At 44.1% G+C, this 19,428-nt stretch overlaps 1 protein-coding gene across 5 annotated transcripts in view; it reads right to left on the bottom strand.

Moving 5' to 3' along the window:
* Positions 1-19,428, bottom strand: part of bicra (BRD4 interacting chromatin remodeling complex associated protein) — a 90,015-nt gene that overhangs the window by 65,073 nt on the left and 5,514 nt on the right. For 4 of the 5 annotated variants that reach the window (XM_045724903.1, XM_045724901.1, XM_045724905.1 and 1 more), the window contains exons 3-5: positions 10,971-11,016; positions 9,377-9,442; positions 5,996-7,921 (exon numbers count right to left, since the gene is read on the bottom strand). In XM_045724903.1, the coding sequence (XP_045580859.1) occupies positions 5,996-7,921; positions 9,377-9,442; positions 10,971-11,016 (2,038 nt within the window). The remainder of the gene's footprint in view (positions 1-5,995; positions 7,922-9,376; positions 9,443-10,970; positions 11,017-19,428) is intronic. The other variant, XM_045724904.1, reaches the window with a different exon arrangement.

The following is a 19,428-nucleotide window of genomic DNA, read 5'->3' as shown; positions in this document are numbered from 1 at the left end:
TAAATGAACCAGTCTACAGTCTATATAGTCTATATCATAGCCAGATAACATACAGTATCTAGTCTGATAAATGAACCAGTCTATATCATAACCAGATAACATACAGTATCTAGTCTGATAAATGAACCAGTCTACAGTCTATATAGTCTATATCATAGCCAGATAACATACAGTATCTAGTCTGATAAATGAACCAGTCTACAGTCTATATAATAGCCAGATAACATACAGTATCTAGTCTGATAAATGAACCAGTCTATATCATAACCAGATAACATACAGTATCTAGTCTGATAAATGAACCAGTCTACAGTCTATATAGTCTATATCATAGCCAGATAACATACAGTATCTAGTCTGATAAATGAACAAGTCTACAGTCTATATCATAACCAGATAACATACAGTATCTAGTCTGATAAATGAACAAGTCTACAGTCTATATCATAGCCAGATAACATACAGTATCTAGTCTGATAAATGAACCAGTCTACAGTCTATATAGTCTATATCATAACCAGATAACATACAGTATCTAGTCTGATAAATGAACAAGTCTACAGTCTATATCATAACCAGATAACATACAGTATCTAGTCTGATAAATGAACCAGTCTACAGTCTACAGTCTATATCATAGCCAGATAACATACAGTATCTAGTCTGATAAATGAACCAGTCTACAGTCTATATCATGGATCATAGCCAGATTACATACATTACCTAGTCTGATAAATGAACCAGTCTATATCATAGCCAGATAACATACAGTATCTAGTCTGATAAATGAACCAGTCTACAGTCTATATCATGGATCATAGCCAGATTACATACAGTATCTAGTCTGATAAATGAACCAGTCTACAGTCTATATCATAACCAGATAACATACAGTATCTAGTCTGATAAATGAACCAGTCTACAGTCTATATCATGGATCATAGCCAGATTACATACAGTATCTAGTCTGATAAATGAACAAGTCTACAGTCTATATCATGGATCATAGCCAGATAACATACAGTATCTAGTCTGATAAATGAACAAGTCTACAGTCTATATCATAACCAGATAACATACAGTATCTAGTCTGATAAATGAACCAGTCTACAGTCTATATCATAACCAGATAACATACAGTATCTAGTCTGATAAATGAACCAGTCTACAGTCTATATCATGGATCATAGCCAGATTACATACAGTATCTAGTCTGATAAATGAACAAGTCTACAGTCTATATCATGGAGAATAACCAGATTACATACAGTATCTAGTCTGATAAATGAACCAGTCTACAGTCTATATCATAGAGAATAACATACAGTATCTAGTCTGATAAATGAACAAGTCTACAGTCTATATCATGGATCATAGCCAGATAACATACAGTATCTAGTCTGATAAATGAACCAGTCTACAGTCTATATCATAGCCAGATAACATACAGTATCTAGTCTGATAAATGAACAAGTCTACAGTCTATATCATAGCCAGATTACATACAGTATCTAGTCTGATAAATGAACAAGTCTACAGTCTATATCATGGATCATAGCCAGATTACATACAGTATCTAGTCTGATAAATGAACCAGTCTATATCATAGCCAGATTACTGGTCAGGACGTGACAACAAGTCTACAGTCTATATCATGGATCATAGCCAGATTACATACAGTATCTAGTCTGATAAATGAACAAGTCTACAGTCTATATCATGGATCATAGCCAGATTACATACAGTATCTAGTCTGATAAATGAACAAGTCTACAGTCTATATCATGGATCATAGCCAGATTACATACAGTATCTAGTCTGATAAATGAACAAGTCTACAGTCTATATCATGGATCATAGCCAGATTACATACAGTATCTAGTCTGATAAATGAACCAGTCTACAGTCTATATCATAGCCAGATAACATACAGTATCTAGTCTGATAAATGAACAAGTCTACAGTCTATATCATGGATCATAGCCAGATTACATACAGTATCTAGTCTGATAAATGAACAAGTCTACAGTCTATATCATGGATCATAGCCAGATAACATACAGTATCTAGTCTGATAAATGAACAAGTCTACAGTCTATATCATAACCAGATAACATACAGTATCTAGTCTGATAAATGAACCAGTCTACAGTCTATATCATGGATCATAGCCAGATAACATACAGTATCTAGTCTGATAAATGAACAAGTCTACAGTCTATATCATAACCAGATAACATACAGTATCTAGTCTGATAAATGAACAAGTCTACAGTCTATATCATAGCCAGATAACATACAGTATCTAGTCTGATAAATGAACCAGTCTACAGTCTATATAGTCTATATCATAGCCAGATAACATACAGTATCTAGTCTGATAAATGAACCAGTCTATATCATAACCAGATAACATACAGTATCTAGTCTGATAAATGAACCAGTCTACAGTCTATATAGTCTATATCATAGCCAGATAACATACAGTATCTAGTCTGATAAATGAACCAGTCTACAGTCTATATAATAGCCAGATAACATACAGTATCTAGTCTGATAAATGAACCAGTCTATATCATAACCAGATAACATACAGTATCTAGTCTGATAAATGAACCAGTCTACAGTCTATATAGTCTATATCATAGCCAGATAACATACAGTATCTAGTCTGATAAATGAACAAGTCTACAGTCTATATCATAACCAGATAACATACAGTATCTAGTCTGATAAATGAACAAGTCTACAGTCTATATCATAGCCAGATAACATACAGTATCTAGTCTGATAAATGAACCAGTCTACAGTCTATATAGTCTATATCATAACCAGATAACATACAGTATCTAGTCTGATAAATGAACAAGTCTACAGTCTATATCATAACCAGATAACATACAGTATCTAGTCTGATAAATGAACCAGTCTACAGTCTACAGTCTATATCATAGCCAGATAACATACAGTATCTAGTCTGATAAATGAACCAGTCTACAGTCTATATCATGGATCATAGCCAGATTACATACATTATCTAGTCTGATAAATGAACCAGTCTATATCATAGCCAGATTACATACAGTATCTAGTCTGATAAATGAACCAGTCTACAGTCTATATCATGGATCATAGCCAGATTACATACAGTATCTAGTCTGATAAATGAACCAGTCTACAGTCTATATCATGGATCATAGCCAGATTACATACAGTATCTAGTCTGATAAATGAACAAGTCTACAGTCTATATCATAGCCAGATAACATACAGTATCTAGTCTGATAAATGAACCAGTCTACAGTCTATATCATGGATCATAGCCAGATTACATACAGTATCTAGTCTGATAAATGAACAAGTCTACAGTCTATATCATAGCCAGATAACATACAGTATCTAGTCTGATAAATGAACCAGTCTACAGTCTATATCATGGATCATAGCCAGATTACATACAGTATCTAGTCTGATAAATGAACCAGTCTACAGTCTATATCATGGATCATAGCCAGATTACATACAGTATCTAGTCTGATAAATGAACCAGTCTACAGTCTATATCATAACCAGATAACATACAGTATCTAGTCTGATAAATGAACCAGTCTACAGTCTATATCATGGATCATAGCCAGATAACATACAGTATCTAGTCTGATAAATGAACAAGTCTACAGTCTATATCATAACCAGATAACATACAGTATCTAGTCTGATAAATGAACCAGTCTACAGTCTATATCATAACCAGATAACATACAGTATCTAGTCTGATAAATGAACAAGTCTACAGTCTATATCATAGCCAGATAACATACAGTATCTAGTCTGATAAATGAACAAGTCTACAGTCTATATCATGGAGAATAGCCAGATAACATACAGTATCTAGTCTGATAAATGAACAAGTCTACAGTCTATATCATAGCCAGATAACATACAGTATCTAGTCTGATAAATGAACCAGTCTACAGTCTATATCATAGCCAGATAACATACAGTATCTAGTCTGATAAATGAACAAGTCTACAGTCTATTTCATAACCAGATAACATACAGTATCTAGTCTGATAAATGAACCAGTCTACAGTCTATATCATAACCAGATAACATACAGTATCTAGTCTGATAAATGAACCAGTCTACAGTCTATATCATGGATCATAGCCAGATTACATACAGTATCTAGTCTGATAAATGAACAAGTCTACAGTCTATATCATGGATCATAGCCAGATAACATACAGTATCTAGTCTGATAAATGAACAAGTCTACAGTCTATATCATAACCAGATAACATACAGTATCTAGTCTGATAAATGAACAAGTCTACAGTCTATATCATGGATCATAGCCAGATTACATACAGTATCTAGTCTGATAAATGAACCAGTCTATATCATAGCCAGATTACTGGTCAGGACGTGACAACAAGTCTACAGTCTATATCATGGATCATAGCCAGATTACATACAGTATCTAGTCTGATAAATGAACAAGTCTACAGTCTATATCATGGATCATAGCCAGATTACATACAGTATCTAGTCTGATAAATGAACAAGTCTACAGTCTATATCATGGATCATAGCCAGATTACATACAGTATCTAGTCTGATAAATGAACAAGTCTACAGTCTATATCATGGATCATAGCCAGATAACATACAGTATCTAGTCTGATAAATGAACAAGTCTACAGTCTATATCATAGCCAGATAACATACAGTATCTAGTCTGATAAATGAACCAGTCTACAGTCTATATCATAACCAGATAACATACAGTATCTAGTCTGATAAATGAACAAGTCTACAGTCTATATCATGGATCATAGCCAGATTACATACAGTAGGACAACTCATATTCTGTTCTTCTGAAATACATTTTCTTCATCATGTTTCTTTAGACCTAAAATAAATAATGGATTTACTGTGAAGGTGTTTAATTACATTGATTTATTAGACTTGTTGTTTTAAATAGAGATGGTCCTAAAGTGCAGATGAGCAGCTTGTTAGTTTGGAGGCCTGGAGATGCTAAACGGGTTTGTTAATTAACAACCAATTACCATTAAACTGGCAGACCTTTCACAACAATAACCTGCTGACAACATGTCATGACCACCACCGCCCAAGTAGAGAGGTAGAGGGGGGTAGAGGTAGCGGTAGCGGTAGAGAGGAAGAGGTAGAGGTAGAGGTAGAGAGGAAGAGGTAGAGGTAGAGGGGGGTAGAGGTAGAGGTAGCGGTAGAGGTAGAGAGGAAGAGGTAGTGGTAGAGGTAGAGGTAGAGGGGGGTAGAGGTAAAGACGTAGAGGTGGTGAGGTAGGGAGAGAGGGAGAGAGGTGGAGAGGTGGAGGTAAACAGGTAGAGAGGTGGAGGAGGTAGAGAGGTAGAGGAGGTAGAGAGGTAGAGGAGGTAGAAGCTGGGCCATACTGACCTGCTGAAGGAACATCTGGAGGTGAGGTAGAGAGGTAGAGGTAGAGAGGTGGAGAGGTGGAGGAGGTAGAGAGGTAGAGGAGGTAGAGAGGTGGAGGTAAACAGGTAGAGAGGTGAGGTAAACAGGTAGAGAGGTGAGGTAAACAGGTAGAGAGGTGAGGTAAACAGGTAGAGAGGTGAGGTAGAGAGGTGGAGGAGGTAGAGAGGTAGAGGAGGTAGAGAGGTGGAGGTAAACAGGTAGAGAGGTGAGGTAAACAGGTAGAGAGGTGAGGTAGAGAGGTGGAGGAGGTAGAGGAGGTAGAGGAGGTAGAGAGGTAGAGGAGGTAGAAGCTGGGCCATACTGACCTGCTGAAGGAACATCTGGAGGTGAGGTAGAGAGGTAGAGGTAGAGAGGTGGAGAGGTGGAGGAGGTAGAGAGGTAGAGGAGGTAGAGAGGTGGAGGTAAACAGGTAGAGAGGTGAGGTAAACAGGTAGAGAGGTGAGGTAGAGAGGTGGAGGAGGTAGAGGAGGTAGAGGAGGTAGAGAGGTAGAGGAGGTAGAAGCTGGGCCATACTGACCTGCTGAAGGAACATCTGGAGTTGTTCCTGGCTGAGGATCATGCTGGAGCCCTGTGGCCCTGTGAAGACCACCCTGCTCCCAGGACTGTGCTGCTGCTGGGCTGACGGAGAAGACGACGAGGGGACAGAGACGGCCACAGAGACAGAGGGCCCAGCCTGCATAGAGAGGATGGAGGAGTGTTGTGGGGGTTGTCCAGGATGGGCTGCCTGGTCCGTACAGTTCCCACCCTCCCCAGGCTGGCCCTGTGCCATGGCAGCCGCCCCGCCCATCCCGCTGCTGGGAACGCCCCCCGGCTGCGGCTGCAGAGCGGGCTGCAGGCTGACAGCAGGACTCACACCCTCCACCTGGCTCAGCATGGCCAGGGAGTTCTGCAGGGGCATGCCCTGGATCACCGTGTGGGCCTGGTGACCCGTGACCGGGTGGGTCTGGTTCTGAGAGAGGGTGACGGGCATCTGGAAAAGCTGATGTCCAACCCCTATCTGGCCGGGCTGCAGCTGGATGTGACCCTGAGACATCAGCACCTGGCCCAGGTTGATGTTCTGGTGCTGAGCCAGGATCTGATTGGCTATCAGCTGGCCCCCAGGCCCCTGGGAGGTGATGATGTGGCCCCCAGGGTGCTGCGTGAGGATCTGACCCCCGGCTAGCTGCTGCGGCAGGAGGAACTGGTGGTTCTGACCTCCCAGCATGATGCTGCCGGGCTGGTTGAGCAGGTGGACACTGAGAGCTTTCCCAGAGGGGTGGTGGGCGGTCTGCTGTTTGAACAGAGCCTGCTGGGAAACCCCTGCCTGGGAAGTCAGGACCACGTTAGAGCCAGGCTTCCCTGTGAGGAAGGCTACATTCTGGGCAGTAGATACAGGGACATGCTGCACCCCTAGAGCCTTGTTGGTTTCATTCTGGAAGGCGTGGGGCTGGGCCTGCTGCTGCTGCTGCTGCTGCTGCTGCTTAAACAGTTTGGGCTGGATGGCTGCGCCCCCCTGGGGAGGTTTGGGCTGGATGGCTGCGCCCCCCTGGGGAGGTTTGGGCTGGATCGGGGTCGGGGTCCGCTGGATGATCAGGTTCTGCGCGTGTTGTGACAGTCCGGGGCTACTGAACCCAACCAAGGCTCCGGTGGTACTGCTGCCACCACACACCGCTGGGCCATTTAAAGCAGGAGGTCCCAGAGTAGCTTTGCCCCCTTGGATCAGAAGTCCCCCTCCCAGTCCGCCCTGCCCACCTGCCCCCTGTGCCTCGGGGCCAGGCTGGTGCAGCTGGTATCCTCCCATACCCTTGGCCAGGATAGGCTGTCCTGATTGGTTCATAGTCATCACAGTGGACTGACCCATCACCTGTATCTGCCCCAGTCCCAGGTGTCCTGACTGACAGCCGTTTGGTAGAGCCTGGAGGGAGGAGATTGGCTGAAGGGTGACGTTACCCAGGCCTGCCACCTGCTGCATGAAAGGCTGCATACTGATGGCCTGGGCCTTGTTCATGACCTGGGGCCCAAACTCCAGGCCCTGTTGGGCCAGCACCGAGCCCAGCATGTCAGCTGTGGCCTGGGGAGGGGTGGCGGAGGAGTCTGAAGCTCCAGGGAAAATAGGGAGCCCCACCCCTACAGCGGTCCCTCCAGGCCCAGTCAGGTTGTCTGTACAGGGCAGGGTCTGGACCACCTGAGTCAGGCCTGGCATGGTGAGGTCGAAGGAGCCCAGGTCCAGCTCGGCCTCCTGTAGGCTTTGCTCTGTAATGTTAGCCTCCTGTAGGCTCTGTTGTAGGATGTCACATGGCTCCATGGCATTGCCTCCGATGCCGTTGCTACCGTCGTCGTCGCCCGGCGACCCGCCCAGGATAACGTCATCTTCCAGGAAGTCCAGGTCCACGCTGACCCGGGGCAGGCCTTGCTGCTCATTGGACGACAGCAGGACTGGGGGTGGGACCTCTGGAACATGACACTATGAAGGAGAGAGAAGGAAGGATGAGAAGGAATGAGGAGAGCTGTGTAGAGATGAGATGGGAAGGAATGAGAAGAGCTGTGTAGAGATGAGATGGGAAGGAATGAGAAGAGCTGTGTAGAGATGAGATGGGAAGGAATGAGGAGAGCTGTGTAGAGATGAGATGGGAAGGAATGAGGAGAGCTGTGTAGAGATGAGATGGGAAGGAATGAGGAGAGCTGTGTAGAGATGAGATGGGAAGGAATGAGGAGAGCTGTGTAGAGATGAGATGGGAAGGAATGAGGAGAGCTGTGTAGAGATGAGATGGGAAGGAATGAGGAGAGCTGTGTAGAGATGAGATGGGAAGGAATGAGGAGAGCTGTGTAGAGATGAGATGGGAAGGAATGAGGAGAGCTGTGTAGAGATGAGATGGGAAGGAATGAGGAGAGCTGTGTAGAGATGAGATGGGAAGGAATGAGGAGAGCTGTGTAGAGATGAGATGGGAAGGAATGAGGAGAGCTGTGTAGAGATGAGATGGGAAGGAATGAGGAGAGCTGTGTAGAGATGAGATGGGAAGGAATGAGGAGAGCTGTGTAGAGATGAGATGGGAAGGAATGAGGAGAGCTGTGTAGAGATGAGATGGGAAGGATTGAGGAGTGCTGTGTAGAGATCAGACGGGAAGGAATGAGGAGAGCTGTGTAGAGATGAGATGGGAAGGAATGAGTTGAACTGAGCAGGCCTGAGATCAGCCTGGACAGGTCTCACACGTGGAGATGTTGACCAGACAGGCCCCCCCAGACAGGCCCCCCTCAGACAGGCCCCCCAGACTCCCACAGTGTCATGGCTCCTACCAACCTGCCCAGGGCTATCAGAGCTTGGTGTGTGTGGATGTATGTTACTGGAAGGGTGGGGTGGCAGGGCGGGGTGGCGGCAGGATGGGGTGGCAGGGCGGGGTGGCGGGGTTGTGGGGTGGCGTGGCAGGGTGGGGTGGCAGGGCGGGGTGGCGGCAGGATGGGGTGGCAGGGCGGGGTGGCGGGGTTGTGGGGTGGCGGGGTTGAGGGGTGGCGGCAGGGTGGCAGGATGGGGTGGCAGGGCGGGGTGGCGGGGTTGCGGGGTGGCGGGGTTGTGGGGTGGCAGGGCGGGGTGGCAGGGCGGGGTGGCGGGGCGGCAGGGCGGGGTGGCAGGGCGGGGTGGCGGGGCGGCAGGGCGGGGTGGCAGGGCGGGGTGGCAGGGTGGGGTGGCGGGGTTGTGGGGTGGGGGGTGGCAGGGTGGGGTGAGGGGGTGGAGTGGCAGGGTGGTAGAGATGCAGGGTGGGGTGGCAGGGCGGGATGGTGGGGCGGCAGGGTGGGGTGGTGGGGCGGCAGGGTGGGGTGGCGGCGTGGCAGAGATGCAGGGTGGGGTGGTAGAGATGCATGCTACATATATGAATGGAGACAGGAGGATCAGAGGTCAGAGTGGGGAAGAGGCGTTACTCACCCCAACAGAAGAGAAGAACGAGCTGGAGGGGTCGTTAGAGCCATCCAAAAGGTCGTCAGTGTCCAGCTACAGACAGACACAGCCAGGATAGGACAGAACGACAGACAGGACAGACGCAGCCAGGATAGGACAGAACGACAGACAGAAAGACAGACAGACAGACAGAAGGACAGACAGAACGACAGACAGAACGACAGATGCAGCCAGGATAGGACAGAGCGACAGACGCAGCCAGGATAGGACAGAACGACAGACAGGACAGACGCAGCCAGGATAGGACAGAACGACAGACAGGACAGACGCAGCCAGGATAGGACAGAACGACAGACAGAACGACAGACGCAGCCAGGATAGGACAGAACGACAGACAGAACGACAGACGCAGCCAGGATAGGACAGAACGACAGACAGAACGACAGACGCAGCCAGGATAGGACAGAACGACAGACAGAACGACAGACGCAGCCAGGATAGGACAGAACGACAGACAGAACGACAGACGCAGCCAGGATAGGACAGAACGACAGACAGAACGACAGATGCAGCCAGGATAGGACAGAGCGACAGACGCAGCCAGGATAGGACAGAACGACAGACGCAGCCAGGATAGGACAGAACGACAGACAGAACGACAGATGCAGCCAGGATAGGACAGAGCGACAGACGCAGCCAGGATAGGACAGAACGACAGACGCAGCCAGGATAGGACAGAACGACAGACGCAGCCAGGATAGGACAGAACGACAGACGCAGCCAGGATAGGACAGAACGACAGACGCAGCCAGGATAGGACAGAACGACAGACGCAGCCAGGATAGGACAGAACGACAGACAGAACGACAGACGCAGCCAGGATAGGACAGAACGACAGACAGAACGACAGACAGAAGGACAGACAGAACAGGCCGGAGGGAGGTCACACCACAAGGACAGCCAAAAATGCAGGCATGCAGACAGACAGGGAGAGCGAGACCGACAAACCCACCGATAACCCGGAATTGAGGAGGGGCAGCAAAGTGGTTTGGGGGGAGGAGGGAGGGAGGGAGGGAGGGAGGGAGGGAGGGAGGGAGGGAGGGAGGGAGGGAGGGAGGAAAGAAAGCGAAGCAGAAGAGGACTAGTGTTAGACTAGTACTGGTCATTGTGGATTAACCAGACAGACCAACCACACAGACCAGTCAGTCACACAGACCAGTCAGTCACACAGACCAGTCAGTCACACAGACCAACCATACAGACCAGTCAGTCACACAGACCAGTCAGTCACACAGACCAACCACACAGACCAACCACAAGCAGTAGCAGAGCCATGGACACAGAAACCCCCTTGGAGAGCGACGGGAAGGTGGGTATGCACAAGGTGTGTGTGTGTGTGTGTGTGGTAGCCAGTGTGCGTGTTTGACCTCAATGTGTCACTGACTCTACGCCCAAGAGAAGTAGCCTGTTCTATTAGCTGATATCTGGTGTTTGGAAGTCAACCACACCCATCCTCATTGTCAGGTCAACTGCTATGAAACACAACCCAGCTAACTCCTTAGCTTGGTAAGTACAATAGAAGCATCGTAACCATCCTTGCAGGGAAACAGCAGCCGCTTACATGAATCTCTGATCCATGAAGAAAATCGTTGAGTGCTTCTGGGTCACTGTGGAGAGAGGAACATCGGTCAGACAGACAGCCAGGTAGTCATAGGAACATCGGTCAGACAGACAGACAGCCAGGTAGTCATAGGAACATCGGTCAGACAGACAGGCAGCCAGGTAGTCATAGGAACATCGGTCAGACAGACAGACAGCCAGGTAGTCATAGGAACATCGGTCAGACAGACAGACAGCCAGGTAGTCATAGGAACATCGGTCAGACAGACAGGCAGCCAGGTAGTCATAGGAACATCGGTCAGACAGACAGACAGCCAGGTAGTCATAGGAACATCAATCAGACAGACAGACAGCCAGGTAGTCATAGGAACATCGGTCAGACAGACAGGCAGGTAGTCATAGGAACATCGGTCAGACAGACAGCCAGCCATAGGAACATCGGTCAGACAGACAGACAGACAGTCATAGGAACATCGGTCAGACAGACAGACAGCCATAGGAACATCGGTCAGACAGACAGACAGCCATAGGAACATCGGTCAGACAGACAGACAGCCAGTCATAGGAACATCGGTCAGACAGACAGGCAGGTAGTCATTGCGGTCACATCTATTTCTCTGTCTCAGTATCCACACTTACTACCTAGTAGAGTTGAGCAGTATCTAGATGTTCATACCATCATTTACCGTCCTTCTCTCATCCTGTGATTTACGCTATTACTGCCGAAATTCACAAGGGGGCGCCATTTTTTTGTTGTTGATTAGATAAAAATAAAAATGCCCACTGGCCATTTATTATCAGAATGCTAACAAAAATTTCAAAAAAAAGGTGAGGGACAAAATTGGCACAAGTACTAACGAAATTTCCACAGAGGCTGCTAGCTAAATATGCTAATGAGCGCTAAAATGAAAATAAACGAATTACAAAAAGACATAACTTGAGCTGGATTGCCTATATTAGGTAGTAGCTAACAAATTTCAATTTTTGTTGAGTTTCGACATTTACAAGAGAATATGAACGAGAGGGATTGTACAAATGGCATGCATGTCTGAAGGAAGAACAGTGGTGGATCTGGAACAGCATGTGTACCACCTGCTGTGTCCGTGTGGAGTCTGAAGTCGCGAGGGCAAACGGGCCTGCCTGCTCTGCTCGGGCAGAGAACGAAGAGGAGAAAATACGCAAGGAAATCAAGATCGTAGCGGCAGCTGTACAGATAATTCATCCAAAGCCCTAGGACTTCTCAAAACAAAACAAAAATCTAACACTATACTCACCAGTGGAGGCGACCTCCTAATAATGTCTGGAACGGAGCGAATGGAATGGCATCAAGCACATGGAAACCATGTTTGATGTATTTGATACCATTCCACCTATTTCTGCTCCAGCCATTTCCACGAGCCGGTCCTCCCTAATTAAGGTGCCACCAACCTCCTGTTACACGATGCCCCGTCTCCTTATTAATTCAGCTACTTTACGGAGATAACTAGCAAGTTACACATCTGGATTCACCAGCTCCTGCATTCTCCCGTTGTGCCATTAACAACAAAAAACAGGTGACTGGCTCAACTGTTCTGGGGAACTACAGTGAGCTCCATAATGTAAAATAATGTGACGGGTGAAATGAAAAATGCAATCTGCTTTATCTCCTAAAGTATTGCACAAGTTGACTGCAGGTATTTACTTTAAAAGTAGCTATAAATATTCAAATTTATTGAAAAACTTCAAAGAAATTGTTTTAACATTAACTTTGGACAAGCTCGTCACTTGTGTCCCTGCCCCCCCCCCCAAAAAGGTATGTAAAACCATTTTTTACCTTACTGTATGATGCGAGGAACCACTTTACAATATAAAAATTACCACCATATTTTTTTTAACATAGAGAATCAAACAAAATGGAGGCTACACACTGCCCATTGGCTTCTCTCCATATTCAAGCCAGTCTCAAAATACAACACTGCCCCTTTACGTTTATCCTGGAGGATGGTTCGCCACCCTTGGTAGCCAATCAAAATATTACAATTACAACTAAATAAACACACTTGGTAGCCTAAGCGCGAATATTCCAAAATGAAATTAGCGGATAAACACAAAAGCACACCACAGGCTGTTTCATGTGACAGAGATGAAAATATTAATTAGAAATTAAGAGAGGAGATTTGAAAGATGCATCAATAAGACCAGGATTAATAAAACCGGGATTAAGCCTTTGGCTGCTGGACAATAAATGAAAGTCGATTTTGAAAATAGAACATGAGAGAACTGCTGGTTTCAGCTCGGATAGTTTGAAACTAAGACAGACATGCTTCATAAAATTACATAAAAACATCCAGGTTTTAAAACAATTAAGTTTATAGTTAAATTGTTTCCAAATGCTGACCGCCTCTGCTCTGATTCAAGGTGGGTAACGCGCGGTGCAAAGTAGGCACGGCCCTTTACTCTTAGGTGTGATGACCATTTGATCAGAACGATCCATGCCTTAATTTGATCAGAACGATCCGTCCACAGAATCAAGTCTTTAGGATGTTAAATGGTAATTATCCATCATTATATTAGTCAAACATGACTGGCGTTTAGCCTGACTAATTCCACATTTTGTTGTGTTACAGCCCAAATTAAAAAAACATATTAAATAGTTCCCCTCCCCATCTTGACACAATACCCCATAATGACATCACAATACCCCATAATGACATCACAATACCCCATAATGACATCACAATACCCCCATAATGACATCACAATACCCCCATAATGACATCACAATACCCCCATAATGACATCACAATACCCCATAATGACATCACAATACCCCATAATGACATCACAATACCCCCATAATGACATCACAATACCCCCATAATGACATCACAATACCCCATAATGACATCACAATACCCCATAATGACTAAAGTGAAAACAGGTTTAGACATTTTTGCAAATTTATTGAAAATACAGAAATCTCATTCACATAAGTATTCACACCCGAGTCAATACTTTGTAGAAGCTTTGGAAGCGATTATAGCTGTGAGTCTGAGTAAGTCTCTAAGAGCTTTCCACACGTGGATTGTGCAACATTTGCCCATTATTCTTTTTTTTTTTTTTAATTCTTCAAGTTGGTTGTTGATCATTGCCAGACAACAATTTTATGGTTTTGCCAGATTTTCAAGTAGATTTAAGTCAAAACTGTAACTCGGCCACTCTGGGAACATTTCCTGTCTTCTTGGTAATCAACTCCAGTGTAGATTTGGCCTGGTGTTTTAGGTTATTGTCCTGCTGGAAGGTGAATTCTTCTCCCAGCGTCTGGTGGAAAGCAGGTTTTCCTCTGGGATTTTGCCTGTGCTTAACTCCATTCCCTTTCGGTTTTTGTTCTGAAAAAACTCCAAGTTCTTAACTGACTTGAAAACAGAGTTTAACGGCTGTGATAGTTTTCAACAACATTGCAGTTACGCCATAATACTAACCTAAATGACAGAGTGAAAAGAACAAAGCCCGTAAAGAACAATAATATTCCCAAACGTGCAGCGGGTTTGCAACAAGGCACTGAAGCAATACTGGAAAGCAATTCACTTTTTATCCTGAATACAAAATGTTCTGTTTGGGGAAAATCCAATAAAACACATAAAGTACCACTCTCCATGTTTTCAAGCATAGTGGTGGCTGCATCATGTTATGGGTATGCTTGTAATTGTTAAGGATTGGGGAGTTTATCAGATCAAAAAATAAATAAATAAAAATAATAATAATTTCAATAAATTAGCAGTCATTTCTAAAAACATGTCACTGTGTCATTATGGGGTATTGTGTGTCGGGCGAGAAATCCATTTTGAAATTTGTGAATTTAACGCAACAAAATGTGGAAGAGGTCAAGGGGTATAAATACATCCTGAAGGGTCTGCCAATGGCGGCGAGCTTTACACCACTCCCGCCGAAGCTTGGCATTGCGCATGGTGATCTTAGGCTTGTGTGCGGCTGCTCGGCCACGGAAACCCATTTTCATGAAGCTCCCGACAAACAGTTCTTGTGCTGACGTTGCTTCCAGAGGCAGTTTGGAACTCGGAAAATGGGACCAATGTTTGACATTGGAATCAAAATTTCAAAATGGATTGAAACAAAAAAAAAATACACAAAATCATATTTATGCAGTTCCTTATGTGTACTTAATAAGAGGTATATGCACCCATTACTCCACTGACACGAAAACATAGGACTATAAAACATGTTAAGTAGGGCTCGTACAGATATTGGCAAGTGAAATTCAATGACTTTCAGGGACTTTTTTTAAGCACTTAAATTGTAATTTTGAAAGACAATGTTATACAATTGTATAATGTATATTATAAATGGTATATATAGGGCTTTACATATATGGTTTTACCGCAACAGAGTAGCGCAACATCTCTCAAAAAACAAATAAGGGAACAAAAGAACTTATAAATTGGCTAGAATAATTACAAGGACATTTCAAACTCCAAATTCAACTGCAAACTGGTGAGGCCCCAAAAAAGGTGACCATTTTTTTTGTGTTGCACTGAAACAAAATGCAGGTTTTAACTAATTAAACAACAAAGAATATAAATCTACATGACGAGTCTCTGTGTGTAAAATAAAAAGTGGTTCATGTGAACCTAACACACACAGCAGCTAAACATTTTTTTTTTTTTTAAAAAGCAAATCCAATGTTATTTGTTGACCAAGACTTTGCTGCAAATGACACTCAAGTTTTGAGAAGAAAAAAGAAACAATACACTAATATTGCAGTTAGCCACGACAGCCTTTATAATAGAATGTGTATGACCACACACACACACACACACACACACATCTAAATATTGCATTTAGGGGGAAAAAAACATCATAAAGTTGAAATAGAATGAAACAAACAGCCATTCTATTTTTTGCTGTGGCCACTGTAGTAGACATCGATCAAGTGTACAAGGCTACATGTGTGCAAAAATAAAGTTCACTCAGTAAAACAATTTACATAATTCCCCCCCCCCCCCTCACTCACTCACACACACACACAGTTACTGTCAAGTTCAACACAACAAAAACACTCTTTGGGTTACACTGCACATTATTACACTGTACGCTTTCTGCCTGTGGACATCAGTTCTACGATATGCCAGCAGAGCATGAGACCCTTTTGTTGATATAATTGATCTCTTTGTCTTTCAGGCAGAGAGTACACCTGGCATAACCCCTTTTTTTTTATCCACTGTATTGAAAAAGGGAAAGTGTTGTGGTGTTTCTTTCACCTCTATAGAGGCATCCAGTTTAAGCCAGGGCCACAACTCCAGCTACACTTGACCCCTGAATCCACTTGTTTAACAAGCAACGCCTCATTTTCATCCTAATTCTCTCATTCTGAAAATTAAACCACATACTGTAGAGGGAAAACATCAGTTCACAGATAGTTAGTTTGTTTTGCTAGTTAACATTTCACACAAATTGCCAGGGTCCAGTAAGCAACTAATGCGTTATAACTCGAGGAAGTGTGGTGCCTAAAATCTCCCCCCTGCCAGAATTCGGCATGGCCATTTGACTCTAGCCACAAAATTAAGAAAATTAGAGGGGCCCCCCCCCCCCTTCTAATTTCCTTAATTGTGTGGCTAGAGTCAAATAAATACTTTTTGTGGCACCTCAACATGAGGTACCAAAAATGATTCTGAAGTGTGCCAGGTCTTGCGGTCCCAAGATAGAAGAAGGGTAATTAATGTGTGTTACAGAGGGAGGGAGTGAAATGCAGGCAAGCAATAAACATTTCACAACATCTACTAGTGGGAATAAGACATGGGAGAGATTACGAATTTTGGCAAAAGAGATTTATTTATAGACTAATAAACTTGAAACAAATAGCCAAACACTAAAACCGCAAACATTACTAGTGCCTTCCCCACGATCAAACCGCCATAAAAAAAAAAAATGTTTTAAATGAAACGCAGCCTAACGTGATCATTGACAGCTGCCTTGAAGGACACAAATAAAATAAAAATAGCTTTCTGCTACTAAAACTCAGTGATATGAAGGTTTAAACTGAGCAGAAATCTTAACTAACAAGCAAGTTGCAGCAATGAAGAACTGAGTGTGTGCGCAGGCACAACAAGGCAAGGAGTCTTATACAGTACTTGTTAATACTAGTTACTAGTTAACACTAGTTACTAGTTAACACTAGTTACTAGTTAACACTATTAGCGCATTGGTTAGGTTACCACCGTTAGCTTAGCTTATCTGATGTTGTAACATTAACTAGCTGGCTGTCTGACTTTATTAGCCAGCTAATTCTCAAACCAACTCAATTATTTGATCGGCTAAAATTGGCTAATGTTGCTCAAAATTTCTTCGACTAGCTAACGGAGAATTGGATCCAGCTACTAAAGTTAACAAGATACTTAATAACAACGCTAACAAATACTTGTTTCACCACCACACTTTCCCCCTCATCTCAAACTTTCCAGAAGCCCGTTGTTTTTCCGGTAACAGCTCATGAAGTAGGTTTCATCACCTTCTCTCTCTCCTCCCCCCCGGTCTCCGTGGTCCGTATTCTCGCCTACCTCTTCGTTATCGTCCAGGGACGCGCTGCTGTAAATTAAAGTGACAAACTGCTGTCTTTTTGATGCTGTAACTAGTCAATTGTTTGTCTCTTGTCTCTCTCCAGTCTCCTGCTGCATTCTGTTGATATGGGAATGATTGGTTGAGCCTTGGATACAGCCAGTATCGCTTACAAACCGCGCGTCCACTCGTTCGCTTACAGCCAGTAGTGATCCAAGCCCCCGCTCAAAAAACATCTTCCCATCTGATCTACACGATTCACTATAGGCCACCTATTTTGGAAATTAAAACGCGAATTTCGCCTAAAGGTGGCTAGTTTGGATCCCTGAAAGTAGACTACTTCAAGCCCCTTGGTATTGAATTTTTTGTTGTAGCTGGAAACAAAAATGTATTTGTCATGATATTTTCATTAGCAGATCATATTGAGTAGCCCCACTAGGCTGTAATTTGTTGTCATTATATACAGAATAATTAATAGGAATAGTGTTGGGTGTTGCGCAATAGTGTTTCCTAAATAATTGCGCACAGAAGGCTCCGTGTCCAATCCGAGGCACACACAAAAAAAATAAACATATGAAAATATTCCCTTGATGCCTTCTCTGTTAAATCTAACGAGACCCTGCTGCAAATGAAGCAGACAGCAACAGATTATCAACATCAATTCACTAGGGATATTAGACCCAACGTCTTCACCGCATAACAACTGAGACTGCAACATTTTTTAAATGGATATTCCTCTCAGACACTTTCTGGTTCATATGGGCTGTTGTTGCACTGGATGCACTGTCACTACAGCTTGTCACTGTTGACCGTCATTCAACAACAACAACAACAACATCCTTAAAATGGTTCAGATGATGTGTGAAAATATCGCAACTTAATTAAAAACAGCTCGATATCAAAAATCGTATTTGTCGTATTTGTGCGGAATACAAGTGTTAGACCTTACCGTGAAACGGCCTTAACCAACAAGGCAGTTAAGAACATATTTACTAACTATTTATTTAAAAAGACAAAGTAAAAACTAAAAAGTAACAATAAAATAACGAGGGTATATACAGGGTGTTACGGTACAGAGTCAATGTGGAGGCTATATACAGGGTGTTACGGTACAGAGTCAATGTGGAGGCTATATACAGGGTGTTACGGTACAGAGTCAATGTGGAGACTATATACAGGGTATTACGGTACAGAGTCAATGTGGAGGCTATATACAGGGTGTTACGGTACAGAGTCAATGTGGAGGCTATATACAGGTATCGGTACAGAGTCAATGTGGAGGCTATATACAGGGGTACCGGTACAGAGTCAATGTGGAGGCTATATACAGGGGGTACCAGGTACAGAGTCAATGTGCAGAGGTACAGGTTAGTTGAGGTAATTTGTACATGTAGGTAGGGGTAAAGTGACTAGGCATAGATAACAAAACAGCAAGTAGTAGCAGTGTAAAAACAAAAAGGGGGGGGGGTGTCAATGTAAATAGTCCGGGTGGCCATTTGATTAATTGATAATTAGTCTTATGGATTGGGATTAGAAACTGTTAAGGAGTCTTTTGGTCCTAGACTTGGCACTCTGGTCCCACTTGTCGTGTGGTAGCAGAGAGAACAGTCTGACTATGGTGGCTGGAGTCTTTGACAATTTTTTGGGTCTTCCTCTGACACCGCCTGGTATAGAGGTCCTGGATGTCAGGAAGCCCTGCTCCAGTGATGTACTGGGCCGTACGCACTACCCTCTGTAGCTCCTTACGGTCGGATGCCGAGCAGCTGCCATACCAGGCGGTGATGCAACCAGTCAGGATGCTCTCGATGGTGCAGCTGTAGAACTTATTGAGGATCTTGGGGACCCATGCCAAATCTTTTCAGTCTCCTGAAGGGGGGGAAAAGGCTTTGTCGTGCCCTCTTCACGACCGT

This window comes from Salmo salar, chromosome ssa09, assembly GCF_905237065.1.
Source record: "Salmo salar chromosome ssa09, Ssal_v3.1, whole genome shotgun sequence".
Taxonomy (NCBI): Eukaryota; Metazoa; Chordata; class Actinopteri; order Salmoniformes; family Salmonidae; genus Salmo; species Salmo salar.
Note: the sequence above shows the minus strand (reverse complement) of the source record. Positions and strands in the feature narration are given on the sequence as shown.